This window comes from Danio rerio, chromosome 16 (genome assembly GCF_049306965.1).
Source record: "Danio rerio strain Tuebingen ecotype United States chromosome 16, GRCz12tu, whole genome shotgun sequence".
In the NCBI taxonomy this organism is placed as follows: Eukaryota; Metazoa; Chordata; class Actinopteri; order Cypriniformes; family Danionidae; genus Danio; species Danio rerio.
Window position 1 is genome coordinate 57,909,398 of NC_133191.1, and position 22,470 is coordinate 57,931,867.

Consider the following 22,470-nt stretch of genomic DNA (forward strand, 5'->3'; position numbering starts at 1 on the left):
TAAGATTTTACAATGTTTTAAGACTAGAATTGTAAGATTTTACAATGTTTTAAGACTTTAGGAATGCAAGATTTTACAATGTTTTAAGACTAGAATTGTAAGATTTTACAATGTTTTAAGACTTTAGGATTGTAAGATTTTACAATGTTTTAAGACTGGAATTGTAAGATTTTACAATGTTTTAAGACTTTAGGATTGTAAGATTTTACAATGTTTTAAGACTAGAATTGTAAGATTTTACAATGTTTTAAGGTTTTACAATTGTAAGATTTTACAATGTTTTAAGAGTAGAATTGTAAGATTTTACAATGTTTTAAGACTTTAGGATTGTAAGATTTTACAATGTTTTAAGGTTTTACAATTGTAAGATTTTAAAATGTTTTAAGACTTTAGGATTGTAAGATTTTACAATGTTTTAAGATTTTAGGATTGTAAGATTTTACAATGTTTTAAGACTAGAATTGTAAGATTTTACAATGTTTTAAGACTTTAGGATTGTAAGATTTTACAATGTTTTAAGGTTTTACAATTGTAAGATTTTAAAATGTTTTAAGACTTTAGGATTGTAAGATTTTACAATGTTTTAAGACTTTAGGATTGTAAGATTTTACAATGTTTTAAGACTAGAATTGTAAGATTTTACAATGTTTTAAGACTTTAGGATTGTAAGATTTTACAATGTTTTAAGGTTTTACAATTGTAAGATTTTACAATGTTTTAAGACTTTAGGATTGTAAGATTTTACAATGTTTTAAGACTTTAGGATTGTAAGATTTTACAATGTTTTAAGGTTTTACAATTGTAAGATTTTAAAATGTTTTAAGACTAGAATTGTAAGATTTTACAATGTTTTAAGACTAGAATTGTAAGATTTTACAATGTTTTAAGACTTTAGGAATGCAAGATTTTACAATGTTTTAAGACTAGAATTGTAAGATTTTACAATGTTTTAAGACTTTAGGATTGTAAGATTTTACAATGTTTTAAGACTGGAATTGTAAGATTTTACAATGTTTTAAGACTTTAGGATTGTAAGATTTTACAATGTTTTAAGACTGGAATTGTAAGATTTTACAATGTTTTAAGGTTTTACAATTGTAAGATTTTACATTGTTTTAAGACTTTAGGATTGTAAGATTTTACAATGTTTTAAGACTAGAATTGTAAGATTTTACAATGTTTTAAGACTTTAGGATTGTAAGATTTTACAATGTTTTAAGACTAGAATTGTAAGGTTTTACAATGTTTTAAGGTTTTACAATTGTAAGATTTTACAATGTTTTAAGACTTTAGGATTGTAAGATTTTACAATGTTTTAAGACTAGAATTGTAAGATTTTACAATGTTTTAAGACTTTAGGATTGTAAGATTTTACAATGTTTTAAGGTTTTACAATTGTAAGATTTTACAATGTTTTAAGACTTTAGGATTGTAAGATTTTACAATGTTTTAAGACTAGAATTGTAAGATTTTACAATGTTTTAAGAGTAGAATTGTAAGATTTTACAATGTTTTAAGACTAGAATTGTAAGATTTTACAATGTTTTAAGACTAGAATTGTAAGATTTTACAATGTTTTAAGACTTTAGGAATGCAAGATTTTACAATGTTTTAAGGTTTTACAATTGTAAGATTTTACAATGTTTTAAGACTTTAGGATTGTAAGATTTTACAATGTTTTAAGACTGGAATTGTAAGATTTTACAATGTTTTAAGACTTTAGGATTGTAAGATTTTACAATGTTTTAAGACTAGAATTGTAAGATTTTACAATGTTTTAAGACTTTAGGATTGTAAGATTTTACAATGTTTTAAGGTTTTACAATTGTAAGATTTTACAATGTTTTAAGACTTTAGGATTGTAAGATTTTACAATGTTTTAAGACTTTAGGATTGTAAGATTTTACAATGTTTTAAGGTTTTACAATTGTAAGATTTTACAATGTTTTAAGGTTTTACAATTGTAAGATTTTAAAATGTTTTAAGACTAGAATTGTAAGATTTTACAATGTTTTAAGACTTTAGGAATGCAAGATTTTACAATGTTTTAAGACTAGAATTGTAAGATTTTACAATGTTTTAAGACTTTAGGATTGTAAGATTTTACAATGTTTTAAGACTTTAGGATTGTAAGATTTTACAATGTTTTAAGGTTTTACAATTGTAAGATTTTACATTGTTTTAAGACTTTAGGATTGTAAGATTTTACAATGTTTTAAGACTAGAATTGTAAGATTTTACAATGTTTTAAGACTTTAGGATTGTAAGATTTTACAATGTTTTAAGACTAGAATTGTAAGATTTTACAATGTTTTAAGACTTTAGGATTGTAAGATTTTACAATGTTTTAAGACTAGAACTGTAAGATTTTACAATGTTTTAAGACTAGAATTGTAAGATTTTACAATGTTTTAAGACTTTAGGATTGTAAGATTTTACAATGTTTTAAGACTAGAATTGTAAGATTTTACAATGTTTTAAGACTTTAGGATTGTAAGATTTTAAAATGTTTTAAAAATTTAGGATTGTAAGATTTTACAATGTTTTAAGACTAGAATTGTAAGATTTTACAATGTTTTAAGACTAGAATTGTAAGATTTTACAATGTTTTAAGACTAGAATTGTAAGATTTTACAATGTTTTAAGACTAGAATTGTAAGATTTTACAATGTTTTAAGACTTTAGGATTGTAAGATTTTACAATGTTTTAAGGTTTTACAATTGTAAGATTTTACAATGTTTTAAGACTTTAGGATTGTAAGATTTTACAATGTTTTAAGACTTTAGGATTGTAAGATTTTACAATGTTTTAAGGTTTTACAATTGTAAGATTTTACAATGTTTTAAGACTTTAGGATTGTAAGATTTTACAATGTTTTAAGACTTTAGGATTGTAAGATTTTACAATGTTTTAAGGTTTTACAATTGTAAGATTTTAAAATGTTTTAAGACTTTAGGATTGTAAGATTTTACAATGTTTTAAGACTAGAATTGTAAGATTTTACAATGTTTTAAGACTAGAATTGTAAGATTTTACAATGTTTTAAGACTTTAGGAATGTAAGATTTTACAATGTTTTAAGACTAGAATTGTAAGATTTTACAATGTTTTAAGACTTTAGGATTGTAAGATTTTACAATGTTTTAAGACTAGAATTGTAAGATTTTACAATGTTTTAAGACTTTAGGATTGTAAGATTTTACAATGTTTTAAGGTTTTACAATTGTAAGATTTTACATTGTTTTAAGACTAGGATTGTAAGATTTTACAATGTTTTAAGACTAGAATTATAAGATTTTACAATGTTTTAAGACGTTAGGATTGTAAGATTTTACAATGTTTTAAGACTAGAATTGTAAGATTTTACAATGTTTTAAGACTTTAGGATTGTAAGATTTTACAATGTTTTAAGACTAGAATTGTAAGATTTTACAATGTTTTAAGACTAGAATTGTAAGATTTTACAATGTTTTAAGACTTTAGGATTGTAAGATTTTACAATGTTTTAAGACTAGAATTGTAAGATTTTACAATGTTTTAAGACTTTAGGATTGTAAGATTTTAAAATGTTTTAAAACTTTAGGATTGTAAGATTTTACAATGTTTTAAGACTAGAATTGTAAGATTTTACAATGTTTTAAGACTTTAAGATTGTAAGGTTTTACAATGTTTTAAGGTTTTACAATTGTAAGATTTTACAATGTTTTAAGACTTTAGGATTGTAAGATTTTACAATGTTTTAAGACTAGAATTGTAAGATTTTACAATGTTTTAAGACTTTAGGGTTGTAAGATTTTACAATGTTTTAAGGTTTTAGAATTGTAAGATTTAAAATGTTTTAAGACTTTAGGATTGTAAGATTTTACAATGTTTTAAGACTAGAATCGTAAGATTTTACAATGTTTTAAGAATTTAGGATTGTAAGATTTTAAAATGTTTTAAAAATTTAGGATTGTAAGATTTTACAATGTTTTAAGACTAGAATCGTAAGATTTCACAATGTTTTAAGACTTTAGGATTGTAAGTTTTTACAATGTTTTAAGTTTTTACAATTGTAAGATTTAAAATGTTTTAAGACTTTAGGATTGTAAGATTTTACATTGTTTTAAGACTTTAGGATTGTAAGATTTTACAATGTTTTAAGACTTTAGGATTGTAAGATTTTTGTAAGATTAATTGTAAGAAGGTAAAAATCCTTTGTGTTTTTTTATTTCATTTTTCTATCTGTGATTTTATGATTGCAATGTGATTTCAATACAAATTCTCATTATTATTAAAATTTCAGCACAATTTGCAATTTCAAACAATTTCTTGATTTTTAATAGAAATGGCTAAATGAAGTAACATCACATGCAAAGTTGCAAATGCAGTATTTTGAGTGCACTATGAAGGATAATTGTTTATAATTGTTCATTTAGTGACGCTTCATTTATTATTGCAGAAACATAAAAACAGCTCATTCCTGTATCCCTTCAGACTGCCAGGAGAGCATCATGATCATAACTTTAATAATAATAATAATAATAACTGACATGATTTGTACATTCTCTGTTGAAGCTCCAGCTGCAGTGAGGACAGTAAATACAGTAAGGCATCATTCATTCAAAGCGTTCAGAAATGATGAAGGAAAAACTATACTGTATACAAAAAAACCCAACTAAATATGGCACGGCTTCAGTGCTGGAGACGCTTCTGGTCCCACAGAAAGATCCAGAACACAGTCAGTTCTTCAGTTTGAGGAAGACCATGATTTACTATCCATTAAAGCACCGCTGACGATGAAGAAGACATCAGGCTCTGTCTCAAATCCTCCAGTTCACCACACTTGACCAGCAGCTGATGCACAGATGAAGTGTTTGTCTTGTTTTCCACAAATAACATGATGTACAGTTGAGTCGGAATTATTCGCTCGGCTGTGAGTTTTCTTTGTCTAATATTTCCTAAATGATGTTGAACAGACTCAGGAAATGTTCACAGTATGTCTGATAATATCTGTTCTTCTGGAGAAAATCTTATTTGTTTTATTTCGGCTAGAATAAAAGCAGTTCTTAATCGTTTTAAAGCCATTTTAAGGTCAATATTATTAGCCCCCTTCAGCAATATTAGTTTTGGATTGTCTCCAGAACAAACTTTTATGATTAGAAATGTGCTGAAAAAATCTCTCCAACAAACCGAAATTGGAGGAATAAATATTCACACGGGCTAATAATTCTGACTTTAGCTGTCTGTGTGCGTGTTTGAGTGTACTGACAAAAATGGTTCATTAAATTAATAAAAAAAATAAAAATGTAAAGTAAGTGGTTGTAAACAATTTATATTGGCTGGAAATAAACAAATTAAATGCAGTAATATTCAACTTAATGTTTGTTTATATAGATATATATATATTTCCCAAATAAATTGTTTTACGTACCTCAAAAATTTTAGCACCTAAACAAACACACACACACACAAAAACCCTGAGCTAAAAAGCATTCTAGCGCTCTTATTAAAATAATAATAAACTACTGTTTTTTTTTTGTTGGTCTTAAAAATAGTTTGCCACTCATCAGTAAAATCACTTTTGTGTGAAACACTTTCTGAAAACAGCAGCTCAATCTGTACATTTCAACATGAGACAGATGCGGGAGATTTTGTAAGGTGTGAATCATTTATAAACAACAATAAACAAATTGCAGAAAAAGGTCAAATAAGCAGTGCTTGATGATTCCCCCGAGTCAAACATTATTCAGGATACAGAAATTGTATAATTAAATGTAAAAGAACCGTATATAGTCTTCATTATTATAACTATTCAGTGAAATGAATCTTCATTAAAGTTACAAATGTTGTACTTTTTTTAGCCTGAATGCTTTAAACTCTTGAAGTTTCACAAACTAATAAACACAAATGACCTGATCTCGAACTCTCCTCACATGCTCATGACAGGCGGGAGCCCTGGGCTCAATTATTCCCGAGCTCAGGGTTCTCTCCCGGGACAGCATGTCAAACCTGCTATGATCATGAACCAATATCTAAGTGTGAACTCTTGAAATGTCTAAAACACATGCTAATGATAAAGATTCCCTCTGTTATAGTTATACTCTGTAATGACTCCACAGATCTCATGAGTTCTCAACTGTTGTGTTGATCAACTGTAATCCCGACTCAACACTGAGATTTGACTATTGTGGACACACACAATGCGACATCAATGCTGAAACCATACATTGAGCAGCCCAAACATATACAGCTGAATCAGAATTATTAGCCCTGTTTATTTTTCCCAATTTCTGATTAACAGAGCAGATTTCTTCAACACATTTCTAATCATGATAGTGTTAATAACTCATCTCTAATCACTGATTTATTTTATCTTTGTCATGATGACAGTAAATAATATTAGACTAGATATTCTTCAAGACACTTCTATACAGCTTAAAGTGACATTTAAAGGCTTCACTAGGGTAATTAGGTTAACTAGGCAGGTTAGGGTAATTAGGCAAGTTATTGTATAACGATGGTTTGTTCTGTAGGCAGCTTAAACAGGCTAATAATATTGACCTTAAAATGGTTCATAAAAAAATTTAAGCTGCTTTTATTCTAGCCTAAATAAAACAAACAAAACTTTCACCAGAAGAAAAAATATTATCAGACATACTGTGAAAATTTCCTGAATCTGTTAAACATCATTTGTGAAATATTAAAAAAAAGAGAAAAAATTCAAAAGGGGGCAAAAAATTCTGACTCAACTGTGTGTATATTCCTTAAATATATTCTAAAATATTAAATATAAAATGATTAAAATATTAAATTAATATCATTACATATAATTAATATTACCAATTTACAGAGATAAACGACAAATATAAATAAATATATATAAACAACAATCAATAAATGTGATTATATTGGAAATCAATGGGGCAAAAACAGCCCCCAACATAACCAAAGGTGGGTCAGTGTGCTCAATTTTCAAAACATTTTCCCAAAATATATCAAAATAAGATTTGTCAGCAAAAAACACTTCATTTTCTGAAACTCAAGTTGGGGCCAAATTAAGAGCGTACTCACACTGTGCTATCTGAACTGTGCCCAGGCCGTTTCCCGGATCGTTTGACAAGTGTGAGTGCTCTGAATCGGGCTCAGGCACAGTTCACTTGGCCGGCCCTGGCCCGGTTGGAAGAGGTGGGCCTGAGCGCGGTTCACTTGGGCTTTGGCGCGGTACGCTTGTGTGTGAGTGCAAAACGCGCCAAAGCCCGAAACTGAAAGCGAGACGTGACTTTAAGGGGCTGTTTTATATGTGTTTATTAATCATTCTGACTGTTCAGTGAACACAAACTGCCATAGATTATTAAAGACGAGAACCCCTCACTGCACCACAGCTGCACCTTCAGCAGACCTCCTAATACCTGCAGCACGAGAGCTTTATGATTGATTATGAGCGTCAAAAGTGTTGGATCAGTTCAGTGAAATATCTGACTGTGTGTCACCGCATATCAACCGATATAACTAGAGAAATCTCCACTGTGCTGAGCGAGAGCGCTTCTCTACTGAACAGCGCAGCATTGATGAAGTAAGCGTGCTCAGGTCTGAATGTAATGTGAGTGCGGGCCGTCGGGGGAGCAGGGAGGGGGGACAAGCTTACTTTGGCCCGGTTCAAGGCAACTGTACATAGTGTGAGTACAGCCTGAGACTCAAAATCAGCCCAGAGTGGAGGAAAACGGCCCAACAGCAGTCAGTCCAGTAAATGAAGTGTGCGGTTTGTCCAAACTATGAGTTATTTTGGGGGCAACTTCACTGTTTAATGTTTAAAACACTTAAATGTTTAAACAGAGCTATTCTGAACATTAGCTGAAGGTGTTCATGTAAACAGCTGCCTTACTGTCACTCAGCGTTTATTAGAAAACAAGACAAACACGTCATCATCAGCCAGCGCTTGAGCCAAAATGGCGGATCTGGTTGCACCGTGAGGACGGGGCCGAGGGCCTCACGGTCAGCCTGAGCGTCCAGCGGTGCGACCGGCAGATGGAATCATGGGAAAGTGGGCGTGGCTTGATGCTGGTGTGGAGAGCAGCGTGACCCCGTGTGTTCGGCCCCGGGCCCTCATCATCATCATCATCGTCATCAGTACAGGCTCCAGGGTGAGGATGAGGATGAAGGCTCCGCGGGGCCCGACTGCTTCCCACACACGCAGGTTCAGTCCATCTTCTCCTTCTGCACCAGCCGCGGGGCGTCCACAAAGTCCCGTCCGTTGAAGAGGATCACGCCGCCGGTCACCACGCTGGCGGAGCCCCAGAACAGCACGTACGCCAGAGTCTCCGTCCACGTGTCCCCTGATGGAGGAAACACACACTCATTATACTCACACTGGTGACACAGCCATAGATATATACAATAGATATCGCATACAGACTACGAGCATGCATCAATACTACACTTTTACAGGGCTCTCATCACCTGTGCGCGCGAGTAATCCTCCTCTCATACGGTATTCACCTGCTTTGTCTCGCGTGAACACAGTTATTGTTGTCAGTCGTGCTGTTTCTCGATTCTAAGATCACATTTTGGGCCATGCTTATTGTCGAACTCTGCTTTAAGAAAACTACAATGCAAAATTATTGCCAACCTGCCAAGTGTCTAGTGGGAGCGGCTGTCCAACCCGCCAGAGCTGAAATCTACCCACATTTAGCGGGTGTTAATGTAAAGCCCTGTATATAGTATTTATGACGCTGGGCATTAATAAGTGCACCCCATTTTAAAGATAAATATTTTTCTCTACTTCTCAGTGAATATTTTAGTGCATTTGAATAAAACAGATTTATTAAAAAGATAAATGTATTAAATATATATTTTAGAAGCAGAACATCTTTACAAATGGAAAGAGAATACATTTAAATTCATGCAAAATATTGCAAAAAATTTGCAAAACAAAACAACATTTCAAAATTTTTCAGATTTTTTGCTCTTTTTAGATTGTTAATTTCATATTTTTCTCTAATATACATTTTAGGCTTCTTGATTTTGGACGATTATTATGTTATTTAGTTAGATTAGAGTCAGTAGACAAATCTAAAGCTCCATCGATCTAACCACCAGAGGTCGCTGGTAAACACTGACACACACATAGGACTACAAACATTTTTTACAGTCACTGGCTGTGTCTTTTCGAGCGTAACGATTTCCGGTTACACAGACTCCAGTATGGCGGCGCCGGAAGAGGTAACGTATTTCGTCGTGAACAACATTCCCGGCCGGTTCCGATCCGCGGATCTGAGGAATTATTTCAGCCAGTTTATAGAGAGCGGAGGATTCGCGTGCTTTCACTACCGTCACCGGCCGGAGCTGCGCGTCACGAGCGGAGCGTGTGAAGCCGGAGAGGGTGAAGCCCGGCCTGCCGCTCCTGCTGACGGTAAACAGTGGAGCTCCTGCTGCTGTGTGGTGTCGGTTCGAGCGCAGGAATCGGACAGATTCATCAGGATGTACTCCGGGAATCAGTGGATCGACTCTTCAGGAAACTGGCTGAGGAATACCTGCTTAATCCGGAGAGTCAGAGTGTCCGAGCAGAGCGGTGAGTGACAAAATAAAAGACCCATGTTTACCTCAATGTTTACCCATGTTTACCACAACCGATGTTGTATCTGGCACCAGCAGGGATTGTTGGTGGGAAGAGTAAACAAATATCTAACTCAATACCACGGCTAAGGTGATTTCCTCAAGCAAGGCACCTAAACCTCAACTATCATATGCATTATATTCATATTATCATATCACATTATTCATTCTATCATATTTTAACATTTAGTTTTCATTTTTATAAATAAGTCTCTATTCTATTATATTAAATTGTTTTAATTAGTTTAGATTTATCTATTTCTGTAATTAAAATGAAACTTAAAGAATGTTCAGAACTAAATAATTATTTAAAAAAGAAAAAAAAATCAGAAACAATGTTTTATTTTGTTTTTATAATTTAAACAAAAAATCTTCATGAATAATTTCTCATTTCATTTTAAATTATTATTAAAATCTGAATCAAATCTAAATCTGCCCATCAGCTTCCATTCTGAAACAGCAGATTTTTTTCTGTTGACTCTGATTGGGCAAAATTTGCTTAGCCACACCCCTTCAACTGTAAGCTTGCAGAGCAAAATAAATAAAATGCCGCCTCCTACTCAATATTCAGTTTCAGTTCGACATTATCATACTAAAATAAACCACAATAATAATATTATTAAGATGGAAATAAGTTCATTTAGATATTTTTTGTTATGTATGAGGTTTGTGATGTAATAAGGTGCATGTTGCGTCATATTAATCATCATACTGTATTTTCTTTTCTTTTATAGATTGTGATTTATTCCCGTATAAGACGAAGGCGGAGCTGCGACGACACGTGGCCCAATCAGAGCAGTTCACAGAAAATGACCTGAGGGGCCTGCCAGAGCTGAACCCGCCTGCGCTCATGCCGTCAGGGAATGTGGGAACGCCGGTCTCTGTGTTCCTGCAGCTCATCCAATCCTGCCGCCTGCCGCCACGCCTCATCCGAAAACTGGGGCTCACCTTCCCTAAAACCGGCTCCAACCGCAGATACGGCAACGTGCCCTACCAATACCACAACACTAGAGTCGTGACGCCTGCGGAGGAGAGCGTGTTCACTGCTGGAGGAGTTGAGATTAAAGGACACGCCCAAAGGGACACGCCTACAACATCACACAGAAAACAGGGCAAGCCCACAACCTTATACAGAACGCAGGAAACGCCCACAGCATCACAAGCAAAACAAGACACGCCCACAATATCACTAACAATACAGGACACGCCCACAACAACACAAACAAATCAGGACACGCCTTCTACCTCATGCAAAATACAGGACACGCCCACAGCATCACAAAGAAAACAGGACACGCCCACAACCTCACAAAAACTGGACATGTCTACTACCTCATGCAAAATACAGGACACGCCCACAGCATCACAAAGAAAACAAGACACGCCCACAACATCATGCATAATACAGGACACGCCCACAACCTCACAAACCGTACAGGACACGCCCACAACCTCACAAAAACAGGACATGTCTACTACCTCATGCAAAATACAGGACACGCCCACAGCATCACAAAGAAAAGACACGCCCCCAACATCATGCATAATACAGGACACGCCCACAGCATCACAAAGAAAAGACACGCCCCCAACATCATGCATAATACAGGACACGCCCACAACCTCACAAACAAAACGATTAAACACACCCACAGCCTCACGCAAAATACAGGACACGCCCACATACACACAAACACTATATGAAGACACGCCCTCTCCACCTGTCAATCAACCGTCTCAGGAAGAAGAAAGTGAAGAGGAGCTGTCGGGCCCTGATGATGTGAGTTAAAGCTGCATCTTATTACAATTTTAAATAATATTGCTTAAAATTAATATGGCAAGAGTGATTATGGCTCAGTCAAATAACACATATAAGCCACTTCTGACACCAAATGATCACGAATAATAAGAAGTCAAGTTATTATTTGCTGTTCCTGAGTATATTAGTATGGTGTAGGGTCTCTTTTTGCAGCAAATTCACTGAGTGTGTTTGTGTGTTTCAGGATGACGACCGCTGTGAGGAGTGGGAGCGTCACGAAGCTCTTCACGAGGACATCACGGCTCAGGAGAGAAGCAAAGAGCGTCTGTTTGAGGAGGAGATCGAGCTCAAGTGGGAGAAAGGAGGATCTGGACTCGTCTTTTACACCGACGCTCAGTTCTGGCAAGAGGAGGAGGAAGGAGGTACAGCAGACACACTTATACTTCTGTCTTACACTGTTAAAGTCTGCAGGAAGTCATAATTCACGATGTTTGTTTTACTGGCGCACATTCAGTAGACCTTCACATGGACACCAATACGATTAAGGCCGTACTCACACTAGGTACAGTTGCCTCTAACCGGGCCAAAGCACGCTTGTCCCCCCTCCCGTCTCCCCCGACGGCCCGCACTCACACCATATCGGGCCTCGGCATGCTTGCGTCATCGCTGCTACTCTGTTCAGTGAGAAGCGCTCTCTATGGCAAGCCTTTTTAGCATTTAAATCTTTGTTCTGACTCCATAAATGTATTTAGAGATATCTCCAATTATATTTTGACTAGTCATAATTATAATTCCACTACTCAGAATGACAATTAGAGATATCTGCAATTACAATTGTACTAGTACGAAATCAGATTGGAGATATCTGCAAATATATTATGACTAGTCATATTCCTCCATTAAAAATATTTGCAGATATCTCTAAATGAGTTTTAACTAGTCACAATTGTAATTGGAGATATCTCTAACTGAGTTTTTACTAGTCATAATACATTTGGAGATATCTTTAATTCGTCATATTTAGAGATATTTACAAATATATTTGAAGATATCTTTAATTAATTTACTAATAGTCGAATTACAGTTGTAGATATCTTGAATTGGATTTTTGACGAGTCAAAATTCATTTGGAGATATCTCTAATTACAATTGTGACTAGTCAAAACTCATTTAGAGATATCTGCAAATATTTTTCCATTTTTAATGGAGGAATATGACTAGTCAGTCATAATATATTTGCAGATATCTCCAATCTGACTAGTCGAATTATGATTATGACTAGTCAAAATATAATTAGAGATATCTCTAAATATATTTATGGATAGTCTGAACAAGGTACTAAAACGACTTGCCATATGCTCTCACCCCGCAGCACAGTGGAGATTTCTCTAGTTATATCCTTTCAGTGGTTTGTTATGCAGTGACATGCAGTCAAATATTTTGCCAAACAGTCCTTAGGGATGCGGTGACACGCAGTCAGATATTTCACCGAACAGATCCGCCACTTTTGGCGCTCATAAACAGTCATAAAGCTCTCGTGCTGCAGGAATGAGGAGGTCTGCTGAAGGTGCAGCTGTCCTGCTGTGAGGAGTTCTCGTCTTTAATAATCTACGGCAGTTTGCGTTTACTGAACAGTAAGAATGATTAATAAATCCATATGAAACAGTCCCTTAAAAGTCACGTCTCGCTTTCAGTTTCGGGCTTTGGCGAGTTTTGCACTCACACACAAGCGTACCGCGCTAAAGCCCAAGTGATCCGCGCTCAGGCACACCTCTTCCAACCGGGCCAGGGCCGGCCAAGTGAACATGAAAATGCCCTGAAAATTAAGATAGCGTGTTGACGAAATGACGTTAATTGATCAATGTTCTATAACATGTACAACTGAAACATTCTAAAAGCAACTCTTATAAACAATTTATTCATATTATCGCCTTGTTTAGATCACGGTTAATAGTTTGATTACTGATGTCCATGTAAATGTAGTCTGTGTTAGTGCTAATGTACTTCAGAACGCAGCAGCACAAGTGGTCTTTCAAGAGCCACGAAAGCCCCTCGTTTCAGCAGGGTGTTTTCACACCTCTACTTTGGAAAAAGTCAGAAAAGTGGGCGTGTCCAGCTCTGTTTAGGGGGGAGTGTCGGAGGATCTAAAGTGGGAGGGTGTGGGAGTGTCTATTTGACCACGCGCTGAGTTTCAGAGTCAAAACACACACACAGGGGAGACAGTGACTGTTGTTTACATGGACATCTGTAGTCGAATTATTTGCCAAATAATTAAATGTTGGACTTTAACTGCAGTTTGGCTCTTTCATTCAGGGAATTCATTTATGCCCCTCGCGACAAACGAGATATTTGATTCGAGGATCTGCTCTAAGCGTGTATTTTTCATGCAATGTTTGATACCGCACGGCGAATGAGAGAAAAACAACCCTCCGCATTTCCCGAAAACTTAGATGCACACGGCAGGTAGCGTCAGAAAGCCGCGTGTGTTATTCCGGTCACTAAATGTTTGGTTGTGGTGCTAACATGTTTACACTCAGTGCAATAGTTAACTTAGTTCGATACGAACAAACTGAATAAACAAAGAGCACTGGTCGCTCACTTACCAAATCTGTAGAGACAGGACAATCACCAGCAACTAGAGCCACGTCTTTATTAAGAGGAGACTACAAGCGAATCCGGATCTCAGCGTTTGCAGATGAGAACAGCTCTCAGGTAAACAATAATCCTCCTTAGACACGTAAGTTATTGTTGTCGAGCGTCGCGTACACTGTTAATCCACACGTGACTCCAGCTGAGCTCTCACAGAGAGAAAATGAAAACAAAACTGAACTGCAGCAAACTATAAAAGCAACACTTCACACTTGTTTTGCCAACACAACGAGGCGTCTCTGCCGTCTAAACACTGTGACAGTAATGAATATTAATAAAGTTGCACAATAGAGCGCGCTGATTGGTTTGAACCAAGCTTTACTCATGCATTAATGCAGCACACTGTAAGATGTAATAAGACTCACTCTGGCACAGACGTCCAGTCTGCACGCTGGAATACACGCTATTATGTCATGACCGTGACGCAGCTTCAAAAATTCGTTTCAAACCGGAAGTACGAATTTACTTGAAATAAAGCAAAAACAACCAATTTACACTTTTTAGTGAAATATCGGTGTCCTAATAGTGTTTTTAGCAGTGTGGGACACATATACCACTGTCAACAGCTCAACACATGTGTTCTGGTGTTTCATGACCCTTTAATAAACCTAAAAGAGCACATGTCACTCCGTTTGCACTACTCATCCATTTATACGCACATAAATGCATTAGACTGGAAACGAAAGGTCATGCGTCAAGTTTCGCGTACAGTTCGCTACGTTGCAAAGTTCAAGCTTAGTGAACTCTGACCTGCGAAATCGCATCACGTGACTGCATAAGACCATTCGAAGATCAAAACATGACCTCTCTGTCATGTCTAAAAATCTTGTTTAATCCCGTCATTTTCGCAGCGACGTACGACAGAAGTGTGACCGCAGCTTTACTTGGTTTACTAGAAACTTCCTGGCAGGGGTGTTGAAGGAAATTGAAGGTAAACTCAGCAGGATAGCGGCCCTCCAGGACCAAGTTTGGACACCCCTGATATATAGCATTTTGTTCCAATTAAAACGTAAATTATGTAAATATTCATGTTTTTAACAATTAAATAAGTCTAAATGTGATTGATTAATTATTTTAATGTTTACTTTTTTCACAATTACGTTAAAGAGTATTCCAAATCCATGTTTTTCCTTCATTAAAATGATGATCTAGCTTTTTGTTATTAGTGTAATATAATGCTGATTGATGCATTGTTTAGGGTATTTTTGTCTTTGATTCTTCTAGATTTTGACGAGCAGACGGCAGATGACTGGGACGTGGATATGAGCGTCTATTATGACAAAGGTAAACTGGTGTGTGTGTGTTTGTGTTTGTGTTTGTGTTTGTGTTTGTGTTTGTGTGTGTGTGTCAGTGTGTGTACAGGACATTAGTATGTGATTTATTTATTTGTTCTTCTTCAGACGGTGGTGATATGGACTCCAGAGCTTATGTGCGCATGCGTTCTGAACAGAGGCTGCGGGACGGCCTGACGAACACACACATAGGCAGCTTTGAGAGGTTTACTAAGGTCAGTTCAGTGCAATGAATCGAATTTTAATGTATATTTTTGCTTCCAACGATTATGAAAAAACATTAGTGAGATTAAGTGATTATTGAGCATGAATAGTCCTCACTTTAGATCAGGTCACACAACTGCATGTAGCTGTGTTCATATAGCATTTATTGACATATAGAATAGCGATTGCTAAATGCCTGAATAATACGATATATTAATGCTGATTTGAATAGTTTATTAATCATTTACTCATTCTGAATAAAAAGTACCAACTACTCTTAAAGCTGCTGTATGTCAGTTTTTAACATGTCTAAAGCATAAAACAGCATCATATGTGTGCAGATATTCAGAATCATGGTCAGTGAACATTCTTGATTATCTGAAAAACAATGCTGAAGTCAGATACTCTGCTTTGAACGTGTGTGTTACGTGCTAACCCGCCCACTGCCAGTTTAGCCAATTATATTTCAGCACCCCGGCTTACCTTGGTGGAAAACTGTACATTTCATTCATTCAATCAGTCATGAAGACTCAAAGTGTGCGTCCGTGACCAAAATGCGACCTCTGGTGGACAGTAGCAGACTCTGAAATGAGATGCAGATTCAGAGTTCCACACGAGGTTATTAACCCGTTGTGCTGCGGTACATCGCGTTTTTTAAAGCGAAACTTCGAGGGGAACATTGCTAAATATAACGGCTTCCTACAAAAAGACTAAACATGTCATATATCTTTTGAAAACTGCGATTCTTGTGATTAAAACTATTCCAACCAATTTAAGACACAATGAACATAGCAGACACAGTTAGTGTCTTTGTCAAACTGCCGATCACAACAGAAGCAATAACAAAACTGAAAAAAACTCGCATTGTATGCCTCCTGCCGCTCCTGTCTGTCCACAGATCCATAACATTTCAACAAACAGGGTGAAATTACACTGCAAAGGGTCCAGCCAATCCAATTCACTGAAATATTTAGTCCACAACTTGTTAATTTGTCGATAAACATCCAGTGAATGCACCGCTATCATTTCAGACTAGTCGCCGAAGCAATCAAATCTATAATGTGTTCGGAAGTTTAGGGTCTTTTTAGATGTAAACAATACTAATATTTTGAAAGGAAGTTGGCCGCTGGCCAAGGTTATAATAATTTTGGATTTCTATTTAGTTTTGACTTTTTGTTTTCAAATTCAGTTCATTTTAATTAGTTTTAGAGGCAGATTTCTTAGTTTTTAGTAGTTTCTATATTTTTAAAATGTCTTACTTTTAGTTTAGTTTTTATTAGTTTCAGTATTAGTTTCAGTTTTTTTCTAAATGAGGATATTTGTTAGGTGCAAGATTCAAAATCAACAGGATAAATATTGTATAATAAAAACTCAGTCATACATTTTTTGAAACATGGATTCAGAGAACACATGAACACTATCATCTACCACAACCATCTACCCATCCTCAAACTCAAATACAACAGCCAACAAGACAGCAGACTTAAAGGGTCACGAAACACCAGAACACATGTGTTGAGCTGTTGACAGTGGTATATGTGTCCCACACTGCTAAAAACACTATTAGGACACCTATATTTCACTAAAAAGTGTAAATTGGTTGTTTTTGCGTTATTTCAAGCAAATTCGTACTTCCTGTTTGAAACGAATTTTTGAAGCTGCGTCACGGTCATGACATAATAGCGTGTATTCCAGCGTGCAGACTGGACGTCTGTGCCAGAGTGAGTCTTATTACGTCTTACAGTGTGCTGCATTAATGCATGAGTAAAACTTGGTTCAAACCAATCAGCGTGCTCTATTGTGCAACTTCATTAATATTCATTAGCGTTACCGTGTTTACTCCACAGAGACGCCACGTTGTGTTGGCAAAACAAGCGTGAAGTGTTGCTTTTATAGTTTGCTGCCGTTAAGTTTCGTTTTCATTTTCTCTCTGTGAGAGCTCAGCTGGAGTCACGTGTGGATTAACAGTGTACGCGACGCTCGACAACAATAACTTACGTGTCTAAGGAGGATTATTGTTTACCTGAGAGCTGTTCTCATCTGCAAACGCTGAGATCTGGATTCGCTTGTAGTCTCCTCTTAATAAAGACGTGGCTCTAGTTGCTGGTGATTGTCCTGTCTCTACAGATTTGGTAAGTGAGCGACCAGTGCTCTTTGTTTATTCAGTTTGTTCGTATCGAATTAAGTTAACTATTGCACTAAGTGCAAACATAGCACCGCATTTAGTGACCGGAATAACACACGCGGCTTTCTGACGCTACCTGCCGTGTGCATCTAAGTTTCTGGGAAATGCTGAGTTTTTTTTTCTCTCATTCACCGTGCGGTATCAAACATTGCATGAAAAATACACGCTTAGAGCAGCTCCTCGAATCAAATATCGCGTTTGTCGCGAGGGACATGAATGAATTCCCTGAATGAAAGAGCCAAACTGCAGTTAAAGTCCACCATTTAATAATTTGGCAAATAATTCGACTACAGATGTCCATGTAGGTTAAACACCATCACTTTCTCATGTGTGTGTGTTTTGACTCTGAAACTCGCGCGTGCCCAAATAGACACTCCCACACCATCCCACTTTAGTTCCTCCGACACTCCCCCCTAAACAGAGCTGGACACGCCCACTTTTCTGACTTTTTCCAAAGTGGAGGTGTGAAAACACCTGCTGAAACGAGGGGTTTCATGGCCCTTTAAGTACAATATGTGTGCAAGGCTGCTTCTTAGGTTAGACACACAGTAGTGGTTCGCAGGGCCGGATTAACCAATGTGCATTATGGGCCCATACACACTAGGATTTTGCCTTCTCTTCATCACGAGAAAGACAAGTGGGAATCCTTAATAAGTGTGTGTATTAAAAAGGACTCAAATTCCTAGAACTGGATTGGAGAGGTGTTATCCAAATCATGTGCATTATAAGTTTGTAGAAGTTATACACTAAAAATACCCTTGAATGTAGATTTTAGTACTGCTTCAGTGTATTAGTATTTTTTTTTTCAAAGTGTGCTTTAAATGCTTTAAAAATAAGTTAAATCTTTTAAGTTAACGTGTTTTGAAACAGGAGTGCAAAAGCTAGTTCAACCACTGGGTGTCAGCCTTACATACTGCACCTTTAAATACAACTGGTTTGTAAATAAGCCAATACTTAATTGAATAGTGAAAAATTGTTCATTAACAAAGTATGAAAATACAATTATTAAAAACATTATGTATGCGCTTTTAAGTAAAGAACAGAGCATTTGTAGCAGTTTTTATAGACTGCTTACTAATGTCTTATAATGTAGAGTTAATGCTTGAACTTAATCAAATACATTTTTGATGGTAATCATTAATGTAGTTTAAATACAATTCTATTGATGGATCATGTAATTGGTATTTACTTTTCTGAAGTAACTTTCTCTATCATGCTGCTGATTGTGGCCTCTCTCTGTGTAGGGTGTGGGCAGGAGACTGATGGAGAAACAGGGCTGGAGGGATGGAGAAGGTTTGGGGAACAGTCAGATGGGAATGGCGGAGGCGCTGGAGAATGAAGGACAGCATCCACACTGTAAGAGAGGCTTCGGGTGAGTGTGAGCTACACACACACACACACACATACACACAAACACACACACTAGGGGCTGAACGACTTTAGATTTTGGGAAGTTTGGACTTCTATGTTATTAAAGTAGAGTCGACATTGTCGTTGGCGACATCATCAACAAAACACTACATGCAAATATATATATATATATATATATATATATATATATATATATATATATATATATATATATATATATATATATATATATATATATATGAATAAATAAATACACACAAACAAGAAAAAGACATGATGAAAATAACTCAATATTTATTCACTACAAAAAGTTACAAACACTTTTTTTAGCACAAAGGCCTACAAACGCCTGTGCGTCACCATAGGGACAGATGTAAAACAGCAGTGTTTGTTAGTGCTGGTCAGGTCTGCATGTTGTCGGTCAGTGTGTGCTTCATGCTTCTGTCAGTCTGTGTTGCTCCTGTCGCTGTTCATCTGCGCTTCATCTAAAACTCCACATCTATAATCCTCTTAGTCTATGCTGACATTATCTTCAGCAGCTCAAACACTCTAATGGCTAATGGACAGATGGCTGCTTCTCACTCAGGGCTGCTGTTTATGCTAATGAGGGAGAGATGGGCACTAGTGGGCGGGGCTTTCCCCCTCTGATGACACGTACAAAGAGAGAATGTCAATCAAAGTGTTTCATTCATCAAGTCTGATTATAAAACACACAATCAGTCAATGTTTACCATTAGAGGCTGGAGATATTCACACACTGCTGACACACAACTGGGGTTAAACCCCTTATAAAGGTGATTTCTGCATAATAGGTGTGTTGGTCAATATGATACTGGTTTTCTACTCCACTGTATTTTGATGTCTTGTGTATTTGCAGGTATCATGGAGAGAAGCTCAACTCGTTCCTTCCTGCTAAAAAACCCAGAAAAGACTTTCATATTTCAACAGTTTATGATGAACCTCGAGATATCGATCAAGGCGACGACCTGCTGCGGCGGCAACCCAACACCAGCATGAAGTACAGACAGCGGCGGATGAATAACAACCCAAACAGATGACCAGTGCTGTCAGCTATTCATCACCACTGCATCGTCTGATGGTGCTATTCCAAAAAATAAAATATCATACAACATGATTTTATGCAGAGCTGTAAATAATCCTCCAGATCTTATTTTGATATTAAAAGTGTTCAGTGCTACAACACACACTTCTGTCTGTTTAATCCTCAGCTGCTATTATGTGCAAATATGTGTGATATTCAAGGAGTTTGCAGTTCTGTGAAGAAGGAACTCATTTAATATGATTATTTATGATATTTTAGTATTTATACTAAATACAAGGATAAATGTCGGTGCAATAGCCTAGTGGTTAGCGCGCCAACATATGGTGCAACAGCACGTCAGGGATACTACAGGGAGTTCGAATCCCGGCTTGAGGACATTTCCCTACCCTACCCCCTCTCTCTCGCTTCCTGTCTCAATACTGTCCTATCTAAAAAAGGCCAAAAATAAATCTTAAAAAAAAATATATATATATATATATATAAATATTACGAACCCTTCAACTTTCCCTCTACGAAAAAGACATATGTCATTGGGTGGATTGTGTTCCTGACACTATAAGCTAATTTAGATTTTTTGGTTTTGCTGTTTTAATGATAACATGAACAAAATGTCGAGCAGGTGGTTATTATGCCATTTAAAGGGTGAATACAGTCACCGGCCACTTTATTAGGTACACCGGTAATACCGGGTTGGCCCCCTTTTTGCCTTCAGATCTGCCTTAAACTTTCGTGGCAGAGATTTAGCAAGGTACTGGAAATATTCCTCAGAGATTTTGCTCCATATTGACATGATAGCATCACACAGTTGCTGCAGATTTGTCGGCTGCACATCCATGATGCCAATCTCCTGCTCCACTAAATCCCAAAGCTGCTCTATTGGATTGAGCTCTGGTGACTGTGGAGGCCATTTGAGTACAGTGAACTCATTGTCATGTTCAATAAACCAGTCTGAGATGATTGAGCTTTATGACATGGTGTGTTATCCTGCTGGAAGGAGCCATCAGAAGATGGAGACACTGTGCTCATAAAGGGATGGACATGGTCAGCAGCAATACTCAGGTAGGCTGTGGCGTTGACATGATGCTCAATTGGTACTAATGAGCCCAAAGTGTGCCAAGAAAATCTCCCCCACACCATTACACCACCACCACCAGCCTGAACCACTGATATAAAACAGGATGGATCCATGCTTTCATGTTGTTGATGTCAAATTCTGACCCGAGCATCTGAATGTGTCAGCAGAAATGGAGACTCATCAGAGCAGGCAACGTTTCTCCAATCTTCTATTGTCCAGTTTTGGTGAGCCTGTGTGAATTGTAGCCTCAGTTTCCTGTTCTCAGCTGACAGGAATGTTTTGGCACATCCACCTGTTGATTTCATCAATGCATTGGCAGAGGGTGTCAATGGGGCTGTAGTCATTAGGCAGTAAGGCTAGGTAGATCTGAGTGTTATCAGCATAGCTGTGGTAGGAGATTTGGTTCTTTCTCATTATTTGGCTCAGAGGGAGCATGTAAAGGTTGAACAGGAGAGGTGCTAGAATCAAACCTTGTGGGACTCCACATGTCATGGGTGTCCACCTCGACCTATGGCCAACTATACTGATATGGTAACCTCTCCCTTCAAGGTAAGATCTGAACCATTTGAGGACCGTCCCAGACAGCCCAACCCAGATTTCCAGCCTATCCAGAAGTATGCTGTGATCGACAGTGTCAAATGCAGCACTGAGATCAAGCAGTACCAGCACTGTTAGCTTACCTGAATCTGTATTTAGGTGGATATCATTGATTATCTTTATATGGAGCACTTTCTGTACTGTGACGTGCTCAAAAACCAGATTGAAGATTGTCTAAACATCCTTTAGAGCTTAAGAGCTTGTTTACCTGGTTAAAAACATCTTTTTCAATGATTTTGTGAATGATAATCACAGTAAAAGTAGCCCATGGACAATATAATACCAAATAAATAATGAAAAATAGTTCAGAATAAAGGAAGAAATGCCTAAAAAAGATATATAAATCAAATATCATACGTTAAAGGTTAAAAATGAACACTGCACATTTCAATTGTGCAAAATGTTGTGCAAACCGAGTTGTAAATACAGTAGTCAACATTTGAAGTGGATATTGGTTAAAACTATCAAACACCAATTCTTGTGTATTAGGACACTTTAAAAAAAATCTAGTCTATTCCATTTCAAATGTTGACGACTACAATCTCAAAGAAATGCTTTATTTAGTAAGCAAAACATGAAATATAAGTTTCTCGCAGGACTTTTATGAGCGCGCGGGACTTTTACGTGTCGCCAAAGGTCATTTCCTGTCGGTGCCGTCTGTCGCGAGATTCCCGCCGCCGT

At 36.5% G+C, this 22,470-nt stretch overlaps 1 protein-coding gene and 1 long non-coding RNA gene across 5 annotated transcripts; one reads left to right on the plus strand and one right to left on the minus strand.

Moving 5' to 3' along the window:
• Positions 1-7,862: 7,862 nt before the first annotated feature.
• LOC108179658 (uncharacterized) lies at positions 7,863-9,575 on the minus strand. Its single transcript, XR_001796185.4, has 2 exons — positions 8,440-9,575; positions 7,863-8,315 (listed from the first exon to the last, which is right to left on the minus strand). It is a non-coding gene; the product is annotated as an uncharacterized lncRNA (long non-coding RNA).
• gpatch3 (G patch domain containing 3) lies at positions 9,150-20,259 on the plus strand. 4 transcript variants are annotated; one of them, XR_012391559.1, is made up of 8 exons: positions 9,150-9,550; positions 10,329-11,374; positions 11,598-11,775; positions 15,227-15,286; positions 15,403-15,509; positions 17,443-17,630; positions 18,928-19,055; positions 19,932-20,259. XR_012391559.1 is itself a non-coding variant. In NM_001080630.1 (8 exon segments), coding segments are annotated over 8 exon segments (2,010 nt in total). In that variant the 5' UTR covers positions 9,170-9,183; the 3' UTR covers positions 20,113-20,257.
• Positions 20,260-22,470: the final 2,211 nt, after the last annotated feature.